This window comes from Maylandia zebra, linkage group LG22 (genome assembly GCF_041146795.1).
Source record: "Maylandia zebra isolate NMK-2024a linkage group LG22, Mzebra_GT3a, whole genome shotgun sequence".
Taxonomy (NCBI): domain Eukaryota; kingdom Metazoa; phylum Chordata; class Actinopteri; order Cichliformes; family Cichlidae; genus Maylandia; species Maylandia zebra.
In genome coordinates this window covers 18,499,294-18,516,939 of record NC_135187.1, presented here as the reverse complement: position 1 = coordinate 18,516,939, position 17,646 = coordinate 18,499,294, and the positions used below count along the sequence as shown (strand labels likewise).

At 40.7% G+C, this 17,646-nt stretch overlaps 1 protein-coding gene across 8 annotated transcripts in view; it reads right to left on the bottom strand.

Moving 5' to 3' along the window:
• The window catches only part of spire1a (spire-type actin nucleation factor 1a), a 32,824-nt gene that overhangs the window by 8,591 nt on the left and 6,587 nt on the right, over nucleotides 1-17,646 (bottom strand). For all 8 annotated transcript variants that reach the window (XM_004548088.3, XM_004548090.3, XM_004548089.3 and 5 more), the window contains exons 3-7: nucleotides 5,406-5,672; nucleotides 3,586-3,711; nucleotides 910-984; nucleotides 575-739; nucleotides 351-437 (exon numbers count right to left, since the gene is read on the bottom strand). In XM_004548088.3, coding sequence (XP_004548145.2) covers nucleotides 351-437; nucleotides 575-739; nucleotides 910-984; nucleotides 3,586-3,711; nucleotides 5,406-5,672 — 720 coding nt within the window. The remainder of the gene's footprint in view (nucleotides 1-350; nucleotides 438-574; nucleotides 740-909; nucleotides 985-3,585; nucleotides 3,712-5,405; nucleotides 5,673-17,646) is intronic.

Genomic DNA, 17,646 nt, shown 5'->3' with positions numbered 1-17,646 from the left:
AAATGGGAAAACTGCAGAAAAATGAGCTTTATGGCTTTGCAACCAATTTTCCCTAGCGACCGTGAACAACCACTCACCAACTGCTTTCCTGTTGACCAGTGGTTGCCTGGTTACTGACTGGTTTCAAGTTTTGTGTGACCGAGAGCTAATCAAGCAACAAATAAACAGGACATATTTTTAGATTAATGCCAAAATTTGTTTGAGATAATACATTTAAAAGTGTGTATATATATATATATATTTATCAAATACAATATTATTGTGTGTAATTGCAAATTAATAAATTCATGTATTTTTATTGATTTTGAGCCTCCATACTAATTACTGACACCGTGTTCTGCACGACTCACAGGGTTGAGAGGAGGTCGTGACCTGATGAACTCCAGAATGACCTCATGTGCGCTCTTCTTTAACCGTGGAGGAATGTCCCCATTCACCTGGGAGAAGACATTAAAAGTAACATGAAGACGTGATAAAAAAAAAAAAAAATGGAAGGTCACGCTACAGAACAAAACCATCGCTTGTCTTTGAACTACACAGAGGACGAAAACAAAAAAACTCCAAACACCCTCACCATGACTTTCCGCAGCTTGTAACGTTTTGAACGGATGTCGTCCATCAACATCTCGTAGGGTGTGAGCTGGTACTCTATGGGTAGTGGGTTGTACTGGCGCTCCTGGACCTTCTTCAACTTTACACCGTGTCTTAGATCTCTCATCACCTGTACCCAGAACCGTGCCTGATTGGAATACAAGCGGCACGGTTAGTGATGCACTTATGCATTTGCAATGCCTTTCACTGGTCTGGCCCACTCAAGATCAAAGTAGACTGCATGTGGCTCATGATGTACAATGAGTTTGACATTCCTGCCTTAAAGTGATAATTGATGTACCAAGTAGATCTTCTTACCCAGTCTGCATTTTGCAGCTCATTGAGGTCTTTAACAGGTTCTTCCTGAGTCTCCCCTTCCATCTTCCGAAGGTTCTAGGCAAGATAGCAAAATGGGATAACATGGAATGTTAGCAAGGAAAAAATGAGGCAGAAAATGAGCAAAGTGATGGTAGTGAACTTGTGCCCAACTCTCTCCCAGACAAATATTAGGTTAAGGTCCCAGGCATATTGCCCATAATGTCATGGCAGCCTGTTTAATTAAACAAATGTGGATTCACATGACCAGGTGGATCCTTCTCATCTTGAAATCGAATTTATGCCAGAGGGGGGAGAAAAAAAAAAAAAAAAAAAAAAAAGGTCAATGAACAACTGATGACTGCCATTAATATGTGACTGCTGAATCTGTTATGCAGAACTGTTCTGGGTGACCTACTTCAGTTGTGATACTGCTCAAGATCAACCTCATTCCTGACATGTCCAATACTTTCAATCTTTTTTCTGTGCTGGTTAATCTCAATTTTAAAATGACAAATTACCATAACACCAGGGTTTTAGATCAAAGAAAGAAGTCCCTAAGGGGAAAAAATAAATAAATAAATAAATAAATAAAAATTGTTATGTAATATTTTAACTTCCGACTCCCACTGTTCCGACCTCTGTCTTTCAGTGAAAGTGATATGAAAGTTGCATATGCATCTCCCACCTTCACTTCCCTGGGGTCATTCCTGTTTTGAACGATGATAACAGAGTCAGTGACGCCGTTTTCAATACATTTACATTGGTTTCTAGTCTGGCTGGCTCCCAAGAGAAGAATGCTGTTCACAATCTTGTTAGAGAAAAGTCCGAAACGGTGAGAGAAACTAAGAAAAACTGATCATTTCCTAATTTGGAAGCATGTGTGATGTGTGAGGTACAGTGTATGGTTGCTTATTAGCAATCATCCAGAGGCCTTTAAGGCTACAGCCAGTCCCCTATACAGCAGTGGTCTGATGCAATCCTGTGAGCTCTTTAAATTGCTGTAATAAAGTTAAACTTGATTCTATAACCACACCGTCTTACATAAGACTGTTTGCATGAATCATGCCTGCTACAGAAGCTAGTGTTTACAGTACATATTGTACAGCAAACCTACCATTTCTGGCTTTGCTACATGGTCTCCTTAAACTTATTTCTCTCTTAAGATCCCACCACGGCCTTTCAATCTGGTCTGTGCCACTGCAGCATCTTGACTCTTTTTCAGCCATTTTATTTTATTTTTTTAGATTTGCTGATTTTCTTGGGATCACTGTCCAGTTTCAGCAAAGCTTTAGCTGCCAGGCAGATGGCCTCACATTTGACTCCAGAATACTTTGGTACACAGAGGAGTTCATGGTCAACTCAATCTCTGCAAAGTGCCCAGGTGGCTGCAAAACAAGCCCAAACTGTCACCCTTCCACTTCAGTGCTTTATCGTTGGTATTAGTCGTTTGCGCTCATATGCTGTTTTATATTTATAAAGCTGCATCTAAACAAAACACAAGACTTTTTGAACAACATACTTTCGGACAGATGAGACAAAGTGGGTAAGTTTGTCTACATTTGGAGAAAAGCTGTGCAGACATGATCTTTTTAGAGCGCAGAGGCTTTCTGTGACAACCCTTCCAAACAGGCCATACTTGTTCAGTCTTTTTCTAATTGCACTGCACTAAGGTTTAAGGTTGAACATACCACCTGAGGCCTGTAAACTGAGACATAGCTCTTGGGTCTTTTGCATTTTTTCTGAGCAATGCACTCTGAACTTGGAGTGAATTTGTTGAGACATCCACTCCTGGGAAGATCATGCCATTGTATTAACACTCATACCAGAAACTGGCAAAACCTCTTTTTTCCCCCCCTTTTCTTTTTTTTTAATATATAGGGCTGCTAAGACTTGCTGATGATCAGTTAATCAAAAGCATTTGATTAGCAGCACCTGCCTCCTGCTACTTAACCTCTTAATATGGAAGCAGTAAGGGCATATTTAGTTATTCAACTGAGAATCGTTTTTCCCCTCATGACTGTAAAAAATAATTTAAATTGCTCTAAATAAAATAAATTTAAAAAAAAAAAAGGAAAAACAGCACAAGTGGGTATTCCACCCTAATAACTCTCAGCTACTCCAGTAAAAACATCCCGCTTACACAACCGTTCCTGTTAGGTTGAGCACAGCTACTTGAGAGAGGATGCCAGAACATGCCCATTCAGAATTAAGTTATGCCAAGCACTCGAGCTCATGGCTGGCCTAACAAGAGGGTCATCCAGGGACACCCACCGTCTCAGTCAATCTGTACTATAATCACTTCGTGGACTGTTGTTTCTGCTTCTGGGCACCACTCTGGGATTTTCTTTCCCCAGCAATAAGTCCGTTGGCCGAATAGATCCCTATTCCAGCAGTTTAAGCAAACATATGTACCAAACCAGAGTGGTAAAACCGTTAGAAAAGAGTTTGGTCCTTTCTCACAGTCTGTTCTGTCCATCAGTTTTTCTTAGCACTCATGTTTATAATATGAGAAATTTGTGACGTGCCCTCTTAGTTCTTGAGTGACTTACATAAAAGTTCACCCAACTTTGGAAATGTAGCGATAACATTTAAAATAGGTAAGTGCAGAAGACTGTCGCACTCATCTGCACTTCAATTAGCAATAACGTCATAATGTCACACATCAAAAGTTCATACCTCCTTGGCACTCCTGATCTTCTCCAAGAAAGTGCGCAGTTCTCTGCTCTCGGCGTACAGAGCCCGGCACACAGCCTGGTAATGGTTGGGGGCATCTGATGGACTGGGTAGGTGGGAAGAACATAGCTGTAGAGGCAAAGAATGCAATGTATTACATATACTGGTGCTTATGGAATAAACAATCAATAAAGCTGCTTTATATCTGTGTGTGGATTGAAGCACACATTTGTCAGTACTCCAAATTACACACAAACCTTTATGTACATTTGTAAATCGTCTTTATGCTTGTGGATCATACACTTTGTACACTTTTGTAACCCTATTGAGACTAATTTAACTCCAATCTGGACCAAAGTGGGCATTTTAATTCTCAGTCATGCCTCATGCGTGGCTAAAGGCTCGTGTGATGTTGGGGAACTTGACAAAAATAACACTAAACCTGCTTGTCCAGCTGGAACAACACTGCTTGACAATCACTGGTTGCGCACCATTTAAAGCTCCGACCTGCGTGGTATCCGAGTCCAATTGTTGTGACAATAAGAGTTACCTGAAGGAGTTATGCATGCGCTGTCAAATAATCTCCAAAAAAACAATACCGAACCAGATGGATGGCATATTTTCATTTTCAGGTAAAGGGCTTGGCAAGCTGAAAAAATGTCTGACTCTGCAAACAGACGCCTTCTTGTCACGATGGGAAAATAACAGGTGATATGACACCTGAGAAGTGAGAGTTAAAACATTCTTAAAATATCACAGCAGCTGTCGTTTCCATTGTTTCTACTGATAACAATTCTCTGTGGAAACATGCAAAAAAAGTGTTTATATGGAAAAACCAAGTGAAACTGCAAAATAACAGCACGACTTCTGGAAATCAAGTGTGCAAACATAAGAATATGGAGTTAAATTTGATGTTAAACTCAGGGCTTCATTTGATGAGCCATAATTGGCATAAATGTGGCTGGATCCAAACCCCTAACTCACTTTCAGTAGAACAATACCAGCTCATGTAGCCTCCGTTCACTCCATTGTACAAGAGCAATGAGCAAACCCATTCGGCACTTTAACATTTAAATATTCCTGTCTAAGTAGGATGCCAGCTAGCAGGTCCTGTCATACTGTACCAGCTTCACGTTTCGCTGGAACTTCAAAGTGACATACCTCTGTTTGTCAGAAGAGAATAAGACTGGATGTAGATGTGCCAGATCTGTCCGCAGCCATGCCATAATGACTTTACACTGAACAGAGTGATTGCTGGAGGAGTAAGAGCTTAGGGAAGATGCACACAGGCAGCAAACAGACCTGAAATTTGTGTTCCACATCAGTTTTATAAGGCTTTATAACACAGGCTGTGAAACCTTCTAACCCCATTCCCTTAATACCAGTGTGTTTACAGGGCTATAATTACCCGTCTTATTCAGAAGCTACTTGGGGAATTTACAGTGTGACAGCTTCTATCAGGGGAAAACGTTTGTGCTGGGGTGATTACATGCGGCTGCACTGCTTTCTTAATAAGCCAGCTGTAAAAATGCGGCAAGCACACAAACTATACGGCAGTTTATTCCACACAAAACAGAAAGCCACACATTTCATATGCCTGCGATAGCTTTGCTTTATTTCAATTTGCTCTGCCATTTCAATCCATTATGGACCAAGTGATCAGACTGATGAAGCTCTACAGCAGGAACACTGTAGTTAATTATTAGAGTTAATAGAAGCAGCACGTGTTGAGAACAGATTTATGTACTCAAGGAATCTGGCAGACAAACTAAGCTCTCATTGCAAACCGATTACATGTGTATCTTAATAAAATTAAACCCTACCATGATGATGTCTCGATAGCTCCGGATGCTACTGATTGTACTGCTGGAGCCATCAGACACGAGGTCCCCTTCCTCCTCTTCTTCGCATTCATCCTCTTCTTCTGTGGCCTCGTAGCCCTCGTCGGGACAGGGGTCACTCTCCGTTTCCTCCGTGTTGGTCATCATGTCGATGAGGCGCTCCAGCGGCGGGCTGAGCTCGCGCTCTTCGTTTTCTTTGAGGCCATAGTCTAGAGCTTTGTAGATCATGACACCCAGTGAGTCAATAACCTAAAAAGAAGAGGTTGTAGGTTATTATTTTGTACAGGCCACCAAGTTGATTTTACATTTTGTAGCTTTAGGCACTCAGGGGCTTGAACAACAGATAAATTCTGAAACAAACAGTTGTACTTGCAAGTGTTGACTTTAATTATTGTGAGGATCACTTCTAAAGGTGCACACACTGACAACTTTCATCATCTCCTAAACTGGAACACCAAAAAGAATATCAGTCTTTAGCACATAGGTTTGCTTACTTTTTCTAGCACGCAATGTGAGTGATTACTCATTGTGTTAAAGGCATGAACAGTACAACGTTTATGCATTCGATAAGTCGAATTGTGTTTTGAATAGTTATGATGAAAAGGATTTCCACACATGAATGCTTCATAATGTCACGCGAGTCTCAGTCGGACATGTTTCCTGACAATAGAAAATGTTCTGCAGAGCATCAAGGAGGCAACAACCATGACTTCTGCTCACTGTGCGAATTCTCTGGATAAACACCTCCTTTATTCTTACATGGCTCAATCGGATGTTACGCCGCCGTGAGTGAATAGCAGCTCATGCGTCTCACAATCATCACAATTCACATGTAATGTGTGAACTACAGAAAGAAAAGGATACGTTTTCTTGTCACTAGTTAGCGGGATTGTGCACACTAATAATTAAAATCCACTGAGACCAACAACAATGACCTTGACTGTGACTATGATCACAATTTGGGTGATCATTGCAAGTTTGGTTAAATTCTGACCAATACTGCAGAAGCAGGAGCGAACTATGGCCAGACAACTTCAGCTTGATGAAATCAGACCACGTTTAATGAGTAATCACGTCGGTCACTCCACAAACTTCCTTTATACTGTATTCAATGTCATATGTCCTCAGTATCGTATTTGCAGAAAGCAAATGCAGTAATACTCTGCTGTAAGTCTTCACTGTATTGGTTCAAATCGGTGGCTCTTCTTAGCTCGAGGGGTAAAAACATTTCTTTCCCATCTGCTGAAATCTGTTTACTCCAAGTTAACTATGCCAACATTATGTTCTTTCCAGCTGACAGACGACATTCAGCTTTTTGTCTCCTCCTGCTCCGCTATAATTAAAAGCACACCAGCACATCCTCATGGAACAAGCCTCATTTCATAGTACCCTTGCCTTACTCAGATAAACAACCGTATCTACAACAAACCTCAGTTCACCTGAACGGAGGACAGTTCACGTCTTCAAAGTGAATGAGTAAAAAGGCCAGTGTATCCGACAGAAACTTAATAATTACCATAATCCAGGAGATGATTTCATTTCATCACTGCCTTCTCTCATTAATTAGTAGGACATGACCTTCATTTTTTTTTTCTTTCCTGATGTTTCAAACAACTATCAGATCACACAAAACTGCTAGTTTTACATCAGCGCACTTAGTTCACTGATCTAACCCTCGGTCTGAGGTCAACAAGTGTCGGAAGTATTGGCCAGTCAACCTGAAACAACCTTGGAAACGTCAGATATCGTTATGACCGGGCCAAATGATTTCAATCAGAGCGCGGTGGGAGTGAAGACATTTAGCAAAGTACCCACAAAAATTAAAATACTATTCCGCACGTGGACATCCTTTGATACTCAAAGGCTAAGGATACAGAGCACTTCACCTGAAGTTTCAGCAGCAAACACAAAAATTGACTTCAGTAAATTTTGCCATAACTTCTGTGTTTATTTTGTTTGCCACTTGTCACCAGAGCCATTAAATAAATGCTCTGTCATTACTGCACTGCATATTCTATTTCCAGATGTGTATTGTTGAAAGAGGGAGGTGTCCCAAACAAACCAGACCGTTGCTGTGAGTGAAGCTAGTTCTGATGGGCATGGCTGGATATGCGCTGGTTTGGTGCCAAAAACAGCACTGCACTCGTCTTTGGAGTCTGGGAGTGTACTACATGGAAGAGAAGGGTGTGGAGTGCACACGTTTAGGTATGTTAAGGTCAACAAGGCGAAAAGAAACTCATTTAATCAGACTGACTACTAAAATAACTGACACAAACCACGCAGTTCTAGAGTGTGGGATTTTACTTGGATACTGTACGATCCATTTTCACAGTTGTGACAATGTATTTGATGTCCTGGTACATCAAGGTGCAGCACATTGTAGCTTAAATGTTGGTTTTTTTTGTGTTGTTTGTTTTGTTTGTATAGTCCAAAAGCCAAAACGGGTCTGGTAACATATCTGAGGAATCACAGGGTCAGACAAAAAATTCTGAACTCATGATCATGGTGAAAGATAGAGTTCTGAATGGGCATCAGTTTCAGTTAATTCAACGCATTGGGATTTTAGAAACTGTATATAATTAAGTTCCAATTTTATTAAACAAAAACTAACCTCTGCCCAACAATGCCCGGCCCAGCCATCTTATCTTCACAGCCAGCTATGCGTGCCGTTGCAGCACCCAGAGGAGCAGCAGCATGGCTCTGACCTGCTTTTATTAGCGACAGCCAGTTAACGACCGTGTTTGCACTAGCTTCGTCCACGTTTGTCAGCATTATGAAGTTGAGATACGATTACAGCCGGACGAACATAAGCAGTAACAGCCCACTTATAAAAAGCAAGCTATTCTGCTTTAAAATCACCTGAGCTCTGTTGGACCCCATGTGTGACAACAGAAAGAACCATGTGATCATAATGTCATGAGCATTAGTCCTCAACATATCTTTGTGGAGTCACAACACATCACTGTAAATTTTATCGATTTTTCATCATTTTCATTACTTAAGTGTATGATATTTTGGAACATTATGAAATTGAATAAGATCACCGACTCTTTATGAAAATATTTTCATAGATATAAATAAATCGGTAAGTACGCAAGCAAGGAAAGCGTCTGCTACTGTGTGCAACTCAATATTTTCTTATTATTTTATAATGGCTTTTTCTGACGTGAGCACCTGCTCTTCAAAGTCTGTGCACAGATATGCATATTGGATTATAACCAATAATACAATTTGTTTGCCTATTAAACATCAAAAGATTTAAAAATGCCCCCCAGAAAGAAAAAAAAAAAAAAAAAAAAAAAAAAAGCAGGAATAGATTCTCTCAATTTCCAAAAATCAACCCACCTATTCTCACTGGGAAAAGATTGCTTTCATAGTGTTACATCGTTATCATTCCTCAATCATCTCTGTGTGCAGTTGATAATCCTGTTCCCAGGCTAAAACAAATATCCTATTCCTTAGTGTCTTATTATGCAACCTTTTAATCCATCTGTAGTACAACATGCACTGTAGTGGGCAGGGAAACTAGGAAATTCAGGAGTGACCGTCTGCACATGGGGATCTCATTCACAGGCAAAAAGGATCATCAGCTTTATACTGCACCACGTATACATAAGAAACCTCGTGTTTTCATGTCCAGGCTAAGCAGTCTCACTATACTACATGTCCAGTTAAGGACATTTTCTGTAGTGGTGGGTCAAGAGTACGTTTAGCCAACAGTTACTGTTTGAATCAAATTTTCTAATCAAACACAAAATTAGTTTCAGTGATTGTCCAGTGGTTCAACAGCAACTAGCACAGTAAGGATCACTGTTTAATACAATAATTAAGCACCAAGTACAATATTCCCGATAATTTGGATGAATTTTGCCACATATGGTCCATAGGGTTAGGTGAACAGGATTTATCTCGCCTCTCACCCTATGACGGCTCACAGACTCCGACTGGAGTTAAGGTTACCAGACCCCAACTGGTAACCTTAACTCAAAGGGAGCTGAAGGATGGAAGAATCAGTGTTTAGTGGGAACGGGCCACAGGTCAACCAACACAGCAGCTAAATAATTCTGTTCAGCGACATATGGAGAAAGTTCCTTTGAGTTCAAGTCAGAAGGAATGGGGAAGAGGCATCTTAAGTATCAAAAGCCAGACTTATTGAAAAGAAAACAGGAGAGGAAATAAGGAAAATATAGATTGTGGTGAGTAACTGAAAACAGTCACATCTGAAGACTTGTGATTCAGAGGATTGAGGCAGTGAGGTGGAGGAAGAGGAAGCATGTGGGTAAACAGCTGTGAAAGGCAGCCAGGAAAACCACTGCTGGGGTTTAAGCTACGGGATAAGTGTGGTAGCAAACTATTAGGTGAATAAGGCTCCAAGTAAATTCCCCAGGCAGCCACAGCAGGTAACACGGGATATGACCAGTGTTTAAAAATGCCTAGTAGGAAATGCAGCAGGATGAGTCATCTGGGTGCCAAAGAAAAAGAAAATCGTAACACAGAATGAATTCAGCTTGAGCTCCGTGACAGGCTTTCTCAGAAAGTTTACAAGCATCCTCAAGATTGTGAATCACCAATCCACTCAAAATAGAGTGCACTTTCCCTCAACCTCCACAAAGAAAGATAATAACCAGCTGCATTACATCACTGCATGGGGAAAGTTTTTAACAATGAGGGATTTTACATAGAGAATCTACTTCCCTGTGCCAGAGGCATTATCTTAAGAATCTGTGACAAAATACAAAAAGAATTCCTCATTCATGAATAACCTTTGTCCACCTCACAGATTTCATGTTCACTCTTGAACCAAAAAGGCAGATCACAATTCACAATAATTGGAACATATATTTTTAGTGTATGAAACTATTAAAAAAAAAAAAAAAAAAAAAAAGTTAGATTTAGATGCAGCTTTCCTTTTCCCTTCCAAAGAAGCAGATCAGCAAATTTGGGAGTATTTCCACAGTTAATTAGTTAAAACAGGTCTGTACTAGGTGCACACTCAGACAGTAGTTGTCTGACAATAAAATAAAGAACTCATAAGTAAGCACATTTTTTTGTCTCAACAGCTAGGGAGGAGTGTGTGCGTGCATGTATTTGCTTGGAAAAGTCATTAATCTGTCATACAACTAACCTTGGTTGTCTGATGGTTAAATAAACCACAGAGCAAATATAAATATAAGCATTTTTGGTGAGGTTTTGTCATTTTTACTTACTCAAATTCACCAAAATTAGCCTGGAAAATACACAGCCTATTGTTAGGCAAGCAAATACAGACTTTTTGTTTAACTTTATGTGGACCAATAGAGTTTATGCATATAATGAGCCTCCAAAGGACTATTTTAAGCCAGGAAACACCATGACTATGTAACCAGCTTTGCCATATTTTCATTGAACCAGCTAAGCAGACTAGGTTTAGGATGTTAAAGAAGGAGTTTTAAACAAAGGGTGAGAAAATGTGCTCCAGCAGTCTACAGCGTGAGGAAAAACAGTGTTTTACCAACATTAAAGCACAGAAACCTATTCTGCAAAGTGCAGTTCAATGTGGGTTTTTGAGCGAAACAGAACTCTTCCTACTACAGTATGTTTTATGTGTAGCCAATTCAAATTTTCACTATTTTAAATAGATCGCAAAAAACTCAACTGTTTACATTCTCTTGTATAGTTGTAGTTCTTGTAGTTGTATAAGCTGAAAAGCAGTACAAGGAGCAACCAAGATGGAGGGAAAACCATCGGTGAGTCAGCGCTTACGCAGATGTGCAAAGAATGAGTCGTTTGTGCTGAAGAGCAGCACATCCTCACACGAGCAAAGCAGAAAGAAGTCAGGCTCCTGTGCTGCTGAGACCTCTACCCAATTTATGCAGAATTTACAACTAGTCTGATCATTAAACATAGTACTAGTCAAATAATCCTCAAGGTAAGGTTCAAGGTACAGGTGAGTAAACTCAAAGTTTCACTAGTGATTAAGAGGGTGCTGAGCTTGCTGAGCTTAAAAACATTTCAACTATAGCAAAAGCTCAAGTCTAATATTGTCGTCATCATTTCCACATCACACAAGAGGAAATGTCCAAGTCACAGAGGCCAATTTGAGGTTTTTGGTTCATCTTTAAACTGAAAATGTAGATTTTATCATGGCTAATTTCAGCACCAGGCTCTGATGCACGTGAACTACATGATCTTTTTGACACAGCCATAAGTTCGGATCTATGAAACGTGTTAGGTGATACTTGTAGAAGCATGTGCGAGAACAGCTTTCTGTGGACAGAACTGCCTGTACGAAGCCTCTATGTGACCTCCAACATTTCTTTTTATAAGAAAATTAAAGCATATCAATAAACTGCATATCTGGCCCTTGATGTGGCCATTAATGAAATGAAATTTGCTTATTGAGGTTTTTGCAGACACGTAACCACATGATGTTAACTTGTCCACCATCTCGGACAAATGACAATCACGATGACAATGTAAGATCGGGCAAATAAAGTCCCATCTGGCAGCCACTGGGCTTGAGGAGAGAAATTAGGATTTCCTGACCAGTTGAAAGCAGTTGCATGATTTTTAATGACCAGTCACGCAGTCCTATGAAGGTCAGTTCATGACCATCTGTCAGCCACCTGTCGTGAGGGAAGAACGTGCATTACTGATTTGGAGAAAAGAAAAATCCCTCCTTGTGATTGCTTAGGTCACTACTATAGTCAGTAATGCAGTTGGAATTTGCATGAAAGTGATGGACGTGTCTACAAACACTGTCCAGCTACTCTCCAAGCTGTAGTGGAACCGGAAATGGAGACAGTTTCCCTTTTGCAGACTACACCAACTACCCGAACAGATTCCTGGAGCAGAGGTAACACAATCGCACAGCCCTGGGTATCACTGCGGCCTGTAGATTTCACAAAGACATCAGATAAGCCGCCTTCAGCATTTGCTGCAGCAGTAGAGTGAAGCCACCGCAACACAGACAGTTACATAACCAAAGTTAAACCGTGAGGTCTTCCACTGCAGGAGCGGATGCTCAGCCTCCTCCGGTCTGAAGCATCACCTTCCCACTTCAGAGTGGGACAGAAGACGGAGCTTCTTTACGTCTTCAGGTCAAACTCAGCTGAGTTTGCATTCATCAGTGAAGTCAACTGGAAAACGCTGAGCCCTGAGAACAGTCAGCTCTGATGTTACATATGATCATTTCCACTTCAATAGGAAACTGGCATAAAAGCAGACACTGAAAATGCAGGATAACATTTTTGAAAGAAAAAAGGCACATACAGATAAAAACTACACATGAGCTGAGACTGAATACATCACACAAAGAATCAGCTTTTAATCAAACAGCTTCAAGCCAATGGCAGTGTGTGGATTAAAAAATAAAAAAAAAATTAAAAAAAACATGCTCTGAAAAGCACAAACCTACAGAGTTTAAAGGCTGCAGTGAAATACACTAATCACCAGCTGGAAAAGTCCTCCCACTGAGTTTGACCTAAATGCTGTCAGAATCCCTAAAGTAGCTCTAAACACCACAAATCTGACAGACAGCTTCTATGGCACAGCAGAAAAACAGCTCCTCTTGTTCCAAAAACCACAAAGAGCTAAAGATCTGATAACTTTATAGACTTGACAGACCAAGCAGGAGAAAAATATTAATCTCTCAAGCCTGGCTGGACCACATAAAAAAAGAAACAATAAAAATAAATACTGAGCAAGAGCTTCTTCAGTGTTAGATATAAATAGAAAACCTTGATCAGAATAGCACTAAATGCTAAACAGATCCCTGCGGTTTAGTTTCTGTGTGAATTTTCTTGTACAGGCAGAAATGTAACCTCAGGGACTGTAATGCCAGCCGCTTTAAAAGAAAAGCAGTCAGCATCCCCCCAAAAAAATCAATTGATCAATTTGAATAAAAGCAGGGTGCAACATAATGGGCGATCGTGGCTCAAGAGTTGGGAGTTCGCCTTGTAATCGGAAGGTTGCCGGTTCGAGCCCCGGCTCGGACAGTCTCGGTTGTGTCCTTGGGCAAGACACTTCACCCGTTGCCTACTGGTGGTGGTCAGAGGGCCCGGTGGCGCCAGTGTCCGGCAGCCTCGCCTCTGTCAGTGCGCCCCAGGGTGGCTGTGGCTACAATGTAGCTTGCCATCACCAGTGTGTGAATGTGTGTGTGAATGGGTGGATGACTGGATATGTAAAGCGCTTTGGGGTCCTTAGGGACTAGTAAAGTGCTATATAAATACAGGCCATTGGTACATGTTGGGCATACAGGGATCCAACTGAGACTCACCCCGGGGGACTGCGACTGAATTCAAAAGCTGCGTCTACAAACAAGCATGCAGAAAACAGATCAGAACAATCCTCGGCCGTGCCTGAGATCTACATAAAGAAAACCCTGTTTCTTCCACAAATGTGCACTCTTTCGTCAAAGCTGACACAACTGAAGGGCAGTCTCTGCAGGGACAAGGCTTATAACCTCCAGTGACATACATAAGGGTGAAGGGAGAAACATCCAGCCCCTGCGCTTACAGAACCCTCATAGCAGCACCTGCTTAACCCGCTACAGAGCGGAAGTCACAACTGCACGATGCTGAAATGCATATATATGCAATTTCTACCCAATCTGAGAAGCTTAATCTACAAAACACAACATGATGGTCCCCACATGGACTTTAAACTGATCTTTAAGGGTATAATGTTTTAAGCAGTAGAAAAACAGACCTAAAGACAGGTTGCATTAACTCCAATTTTCTGAGAATCCCTAAAGCTAAACCTCAGCCCACTACAATCTATATTAATTCCAAGGGTTTACTTCAAACATTATACTGGAAAACTAATCATTTTGGCCCCAAAGTGCAGATCTGGCAACCTCTGGACCTTGTAATAGGATACTAGCAGTAATCTCACCTTAATCTTCAGATGAGGACAAACTAGGTTAAGCTTGTCCTGTAGGCTACAACAGAAGGTGCACAGTACAACTCAAACATTTTTTCCTAAAAGATGACCGAGCACTAGAAGAGAAAGCCAAATATGCCACCGTTTTTAATGTCAGGAAAAGATTTTTTTTTTTCTCTAGCATTACTGATTACCCATTACACCCATTTTTACTGGTTGTAAAGCAGGTGTTAACAAGCTAGTGATTTGCTCCAAAAACTAGAAGCAGAGGTAAGAGAGAGGGGTAGTGGCTGACTCACTTCCACAAGCGACTAAGACACAACAAAAACATGTAAAGTCAAGAATTAGGAGCACAGGAATTGGGCCATAAACACCTTTGCACCTTTTGTGTGCAAGGGATATAAATCAATTTTCCCAAATTATCCGAAGGCAGATTGGTCAGGAGAAAACAATGGGATGAATTTACAGTTCTAATTAATGTCAGAAGACTTTACATTATTAAATTAAGCTGAAACGCAGTTACCAGCTCTTAGAGGCAGGCAGTTACAGCAGTGATCGGATCACTAGTTGAGCATGCCAGCCCGTCCAGACAGACAATGCTAACATGCTTATGCTCAGCAGGTTTAATTTAAAGCATTTTACATGTATTGGCTATACTGAGGTATTGGCTATACTGAGGTATTGGCTATACTGAGGTATTGGCTATACTGAGGTATTGGCTATACTGAGGTATTGGCTATACTGAGGTATTGGCTATACTGAGGTATTGGCTATACTGAGGTATTGGCTATACTGAGGTATTGGCTATACTGAGGTATTGGCTATACTGAGGTATTGGCTATACTGAGGTATTGGCTATACTGAGGTATTGGCTATACTGAGGTATTGGCTATACTGAGGTATTGGCTATACTGAGGTATTGGCTATACTGAGGTATTGGCTATACTGAGGTATTGGCTATACTGAGGTATTGGCTATACTGAGGTATTGGCTATACTGAGGTATTGGCTATACTGAGGTATTGGCTATACTGAGGTATTGGCTATACTGAGGTATTGGCTATACTGAGGTATTGGCTATACTGAGGTATTGGCTATACTGAGGTATTGGCTATACTGAGGTATTGGCTATACTGAGGTATTGGCTATACTGAGGTATTGGCTATACTGAGGTATTGGCTATACTGAGGTATTGGCTATACTGAGGTATTGGCTATACTGAGGTATTGGCTATACTGAGGTATTGGCTATACTGAGGTATTGGCTATACTGAGGTATTGGCTATACTGAGGTATTGGCTATACTGAGGTATTGGCTATACTGAGGTATTGGCTATACTGAGGTATTGGCTATACTGAGGTATTGGCTATACTGAGGTATTGGCTATACTGAGGTATTGGCTATACTGAGGTATTGGCTATACTGAGGTATTGGCTATACTGAGGTATTGGCTATACTGAGGTATTGGCTATACTGAGGTATTGGCTATACTGAGGTATTGGCTATACTGAGGTATTGGCTATACTGAGGTATTGGCTATACTGAGGTATTGGCTATACTGAGGTATTGGCTATACTGAGGTATTGGCTATACTGAGGTATTGGCTATACTGAGGTATTGGCTATACTGAGGTATTGGCTATACTGAGGTATTGGCTATACTGAGGTATTGGCTATACTGAGGTATTGGCTATACTGAGGTATTGGCTATACTGAGGTATTGGCTATACTGAGGTATTGGCTATACTGAGGTATTGGCTATACTGAGGTATTGGCTATACTGAGGTATTGGCTATACTGAGGTATTGGCTATACTGAGGTATTGGCTATACTGAGGTATTGGCTATACTGAGGTATTGGCTATACTGAGGTATTGGCTATACTGAGGTATTGGCTATACTGAGGTATTGGCTATACTGAGGTATTGGCTATACTGAGGTATTGGCTATACTGAGGTATTGGCTATACTGAGGTATTGGCTATACTGAGGTATTGGCTATACTGAGGTATTGGCTATACTGAGGTATTGGCTATACTGAGGTATTGGCTATACTGAGGTATTGGCTATACTGAGGTATTGGCTATACTGAGGTATTGGCTATACTGAGGTATTGGCTATACTGAGGTATTGGCTATACTGAGGTATTGGCTATACTGAGGTATTGGCTATACTGAGGTATTGGCTATACTGAGGTATTGGCTATACTGAGGTATTGGCTATACTGAGGTATTGGCTATACTGAGGTATTGGCTATACTGAGGTATTGGCTATACTGAGGTATTGGCTATACTGAGGTATTGGCTATACTGAGGTATTGGCTATACTGAGGTATTGGCTATACTGAGGTATTGGCTATACTGAGGTATTGGCTATACTGAGGTATTGGCTATACTGAGGTATTGGCTATACTGAGGTATTGGCTATACTGAGGTATTGGCTATACTGAGGTATTGGCTATACTGAGGTATTGGCTATACTGAGGTATTGGCTATACTGAGGTATTGGCTATACTGAGGTATTGGCTATACTGAGGTATTGGCTATACTGAGGTATTGGCTATACTGAGGTATTGGCTATACTGAGGTATTGGCTATACTGAGGTATTGGCTATACTGAGGTATTGGCTATACTGAGGTATTGGCTATACTGAGGTATTGGCTATACTGAGGTATTGGCTATACTGAGGTATTGGCTATACTGAGGTATTGGCTATACTGAGGTATTGGCTATACTGAGGTATTGGCTATACTGAGGTATTGGCTATACTGAGGTATTGGCTATACTGAGGTATTGGCTATACTGAGGTATTGGCTATACTGAGGTATTGGCTATACTGAGGTATTGGCTATACTGAGGTATTGGCTATACTGAGGTATTGGCTATACTGAGGTATTGGCTATACTGAAATTAAATGTCTTTATAAAGTTTTCTGACAACACTATTATCATTCCCAGTTAAAATGAAATTCAATTCACTTTAACTCTATTTTACTTTTGTGTTTTCACCCTTTTAGTGTCTGGCATTGGCTATTTCTGCAAGAGCTAGGTTCTCATGCAAATCGCCAATTAAAAAGAAATTACAAAAATACAATTTCTAAACTTAGATTTGAAAATATTTAAACTTCAGAGTGCTTCTAAAGGAAAAGTCAGATGATTGGTCCATATAAAAGCAGTGATTTTAAAAAATAAATTCCAGCTCTAATAAAACACATCAACGCTGTCACCATCACGTGGGAAAACTGCTCTGCCCAGGTGACAGGTAATTCCTCCAAAGCGCAAAACCCAGGGTGGAGACATGTTTTCAGTCTGTCAGCAGGATTACACAAAAACCAACAACTGGAGTTTCATGAAACCTGGTGGGGA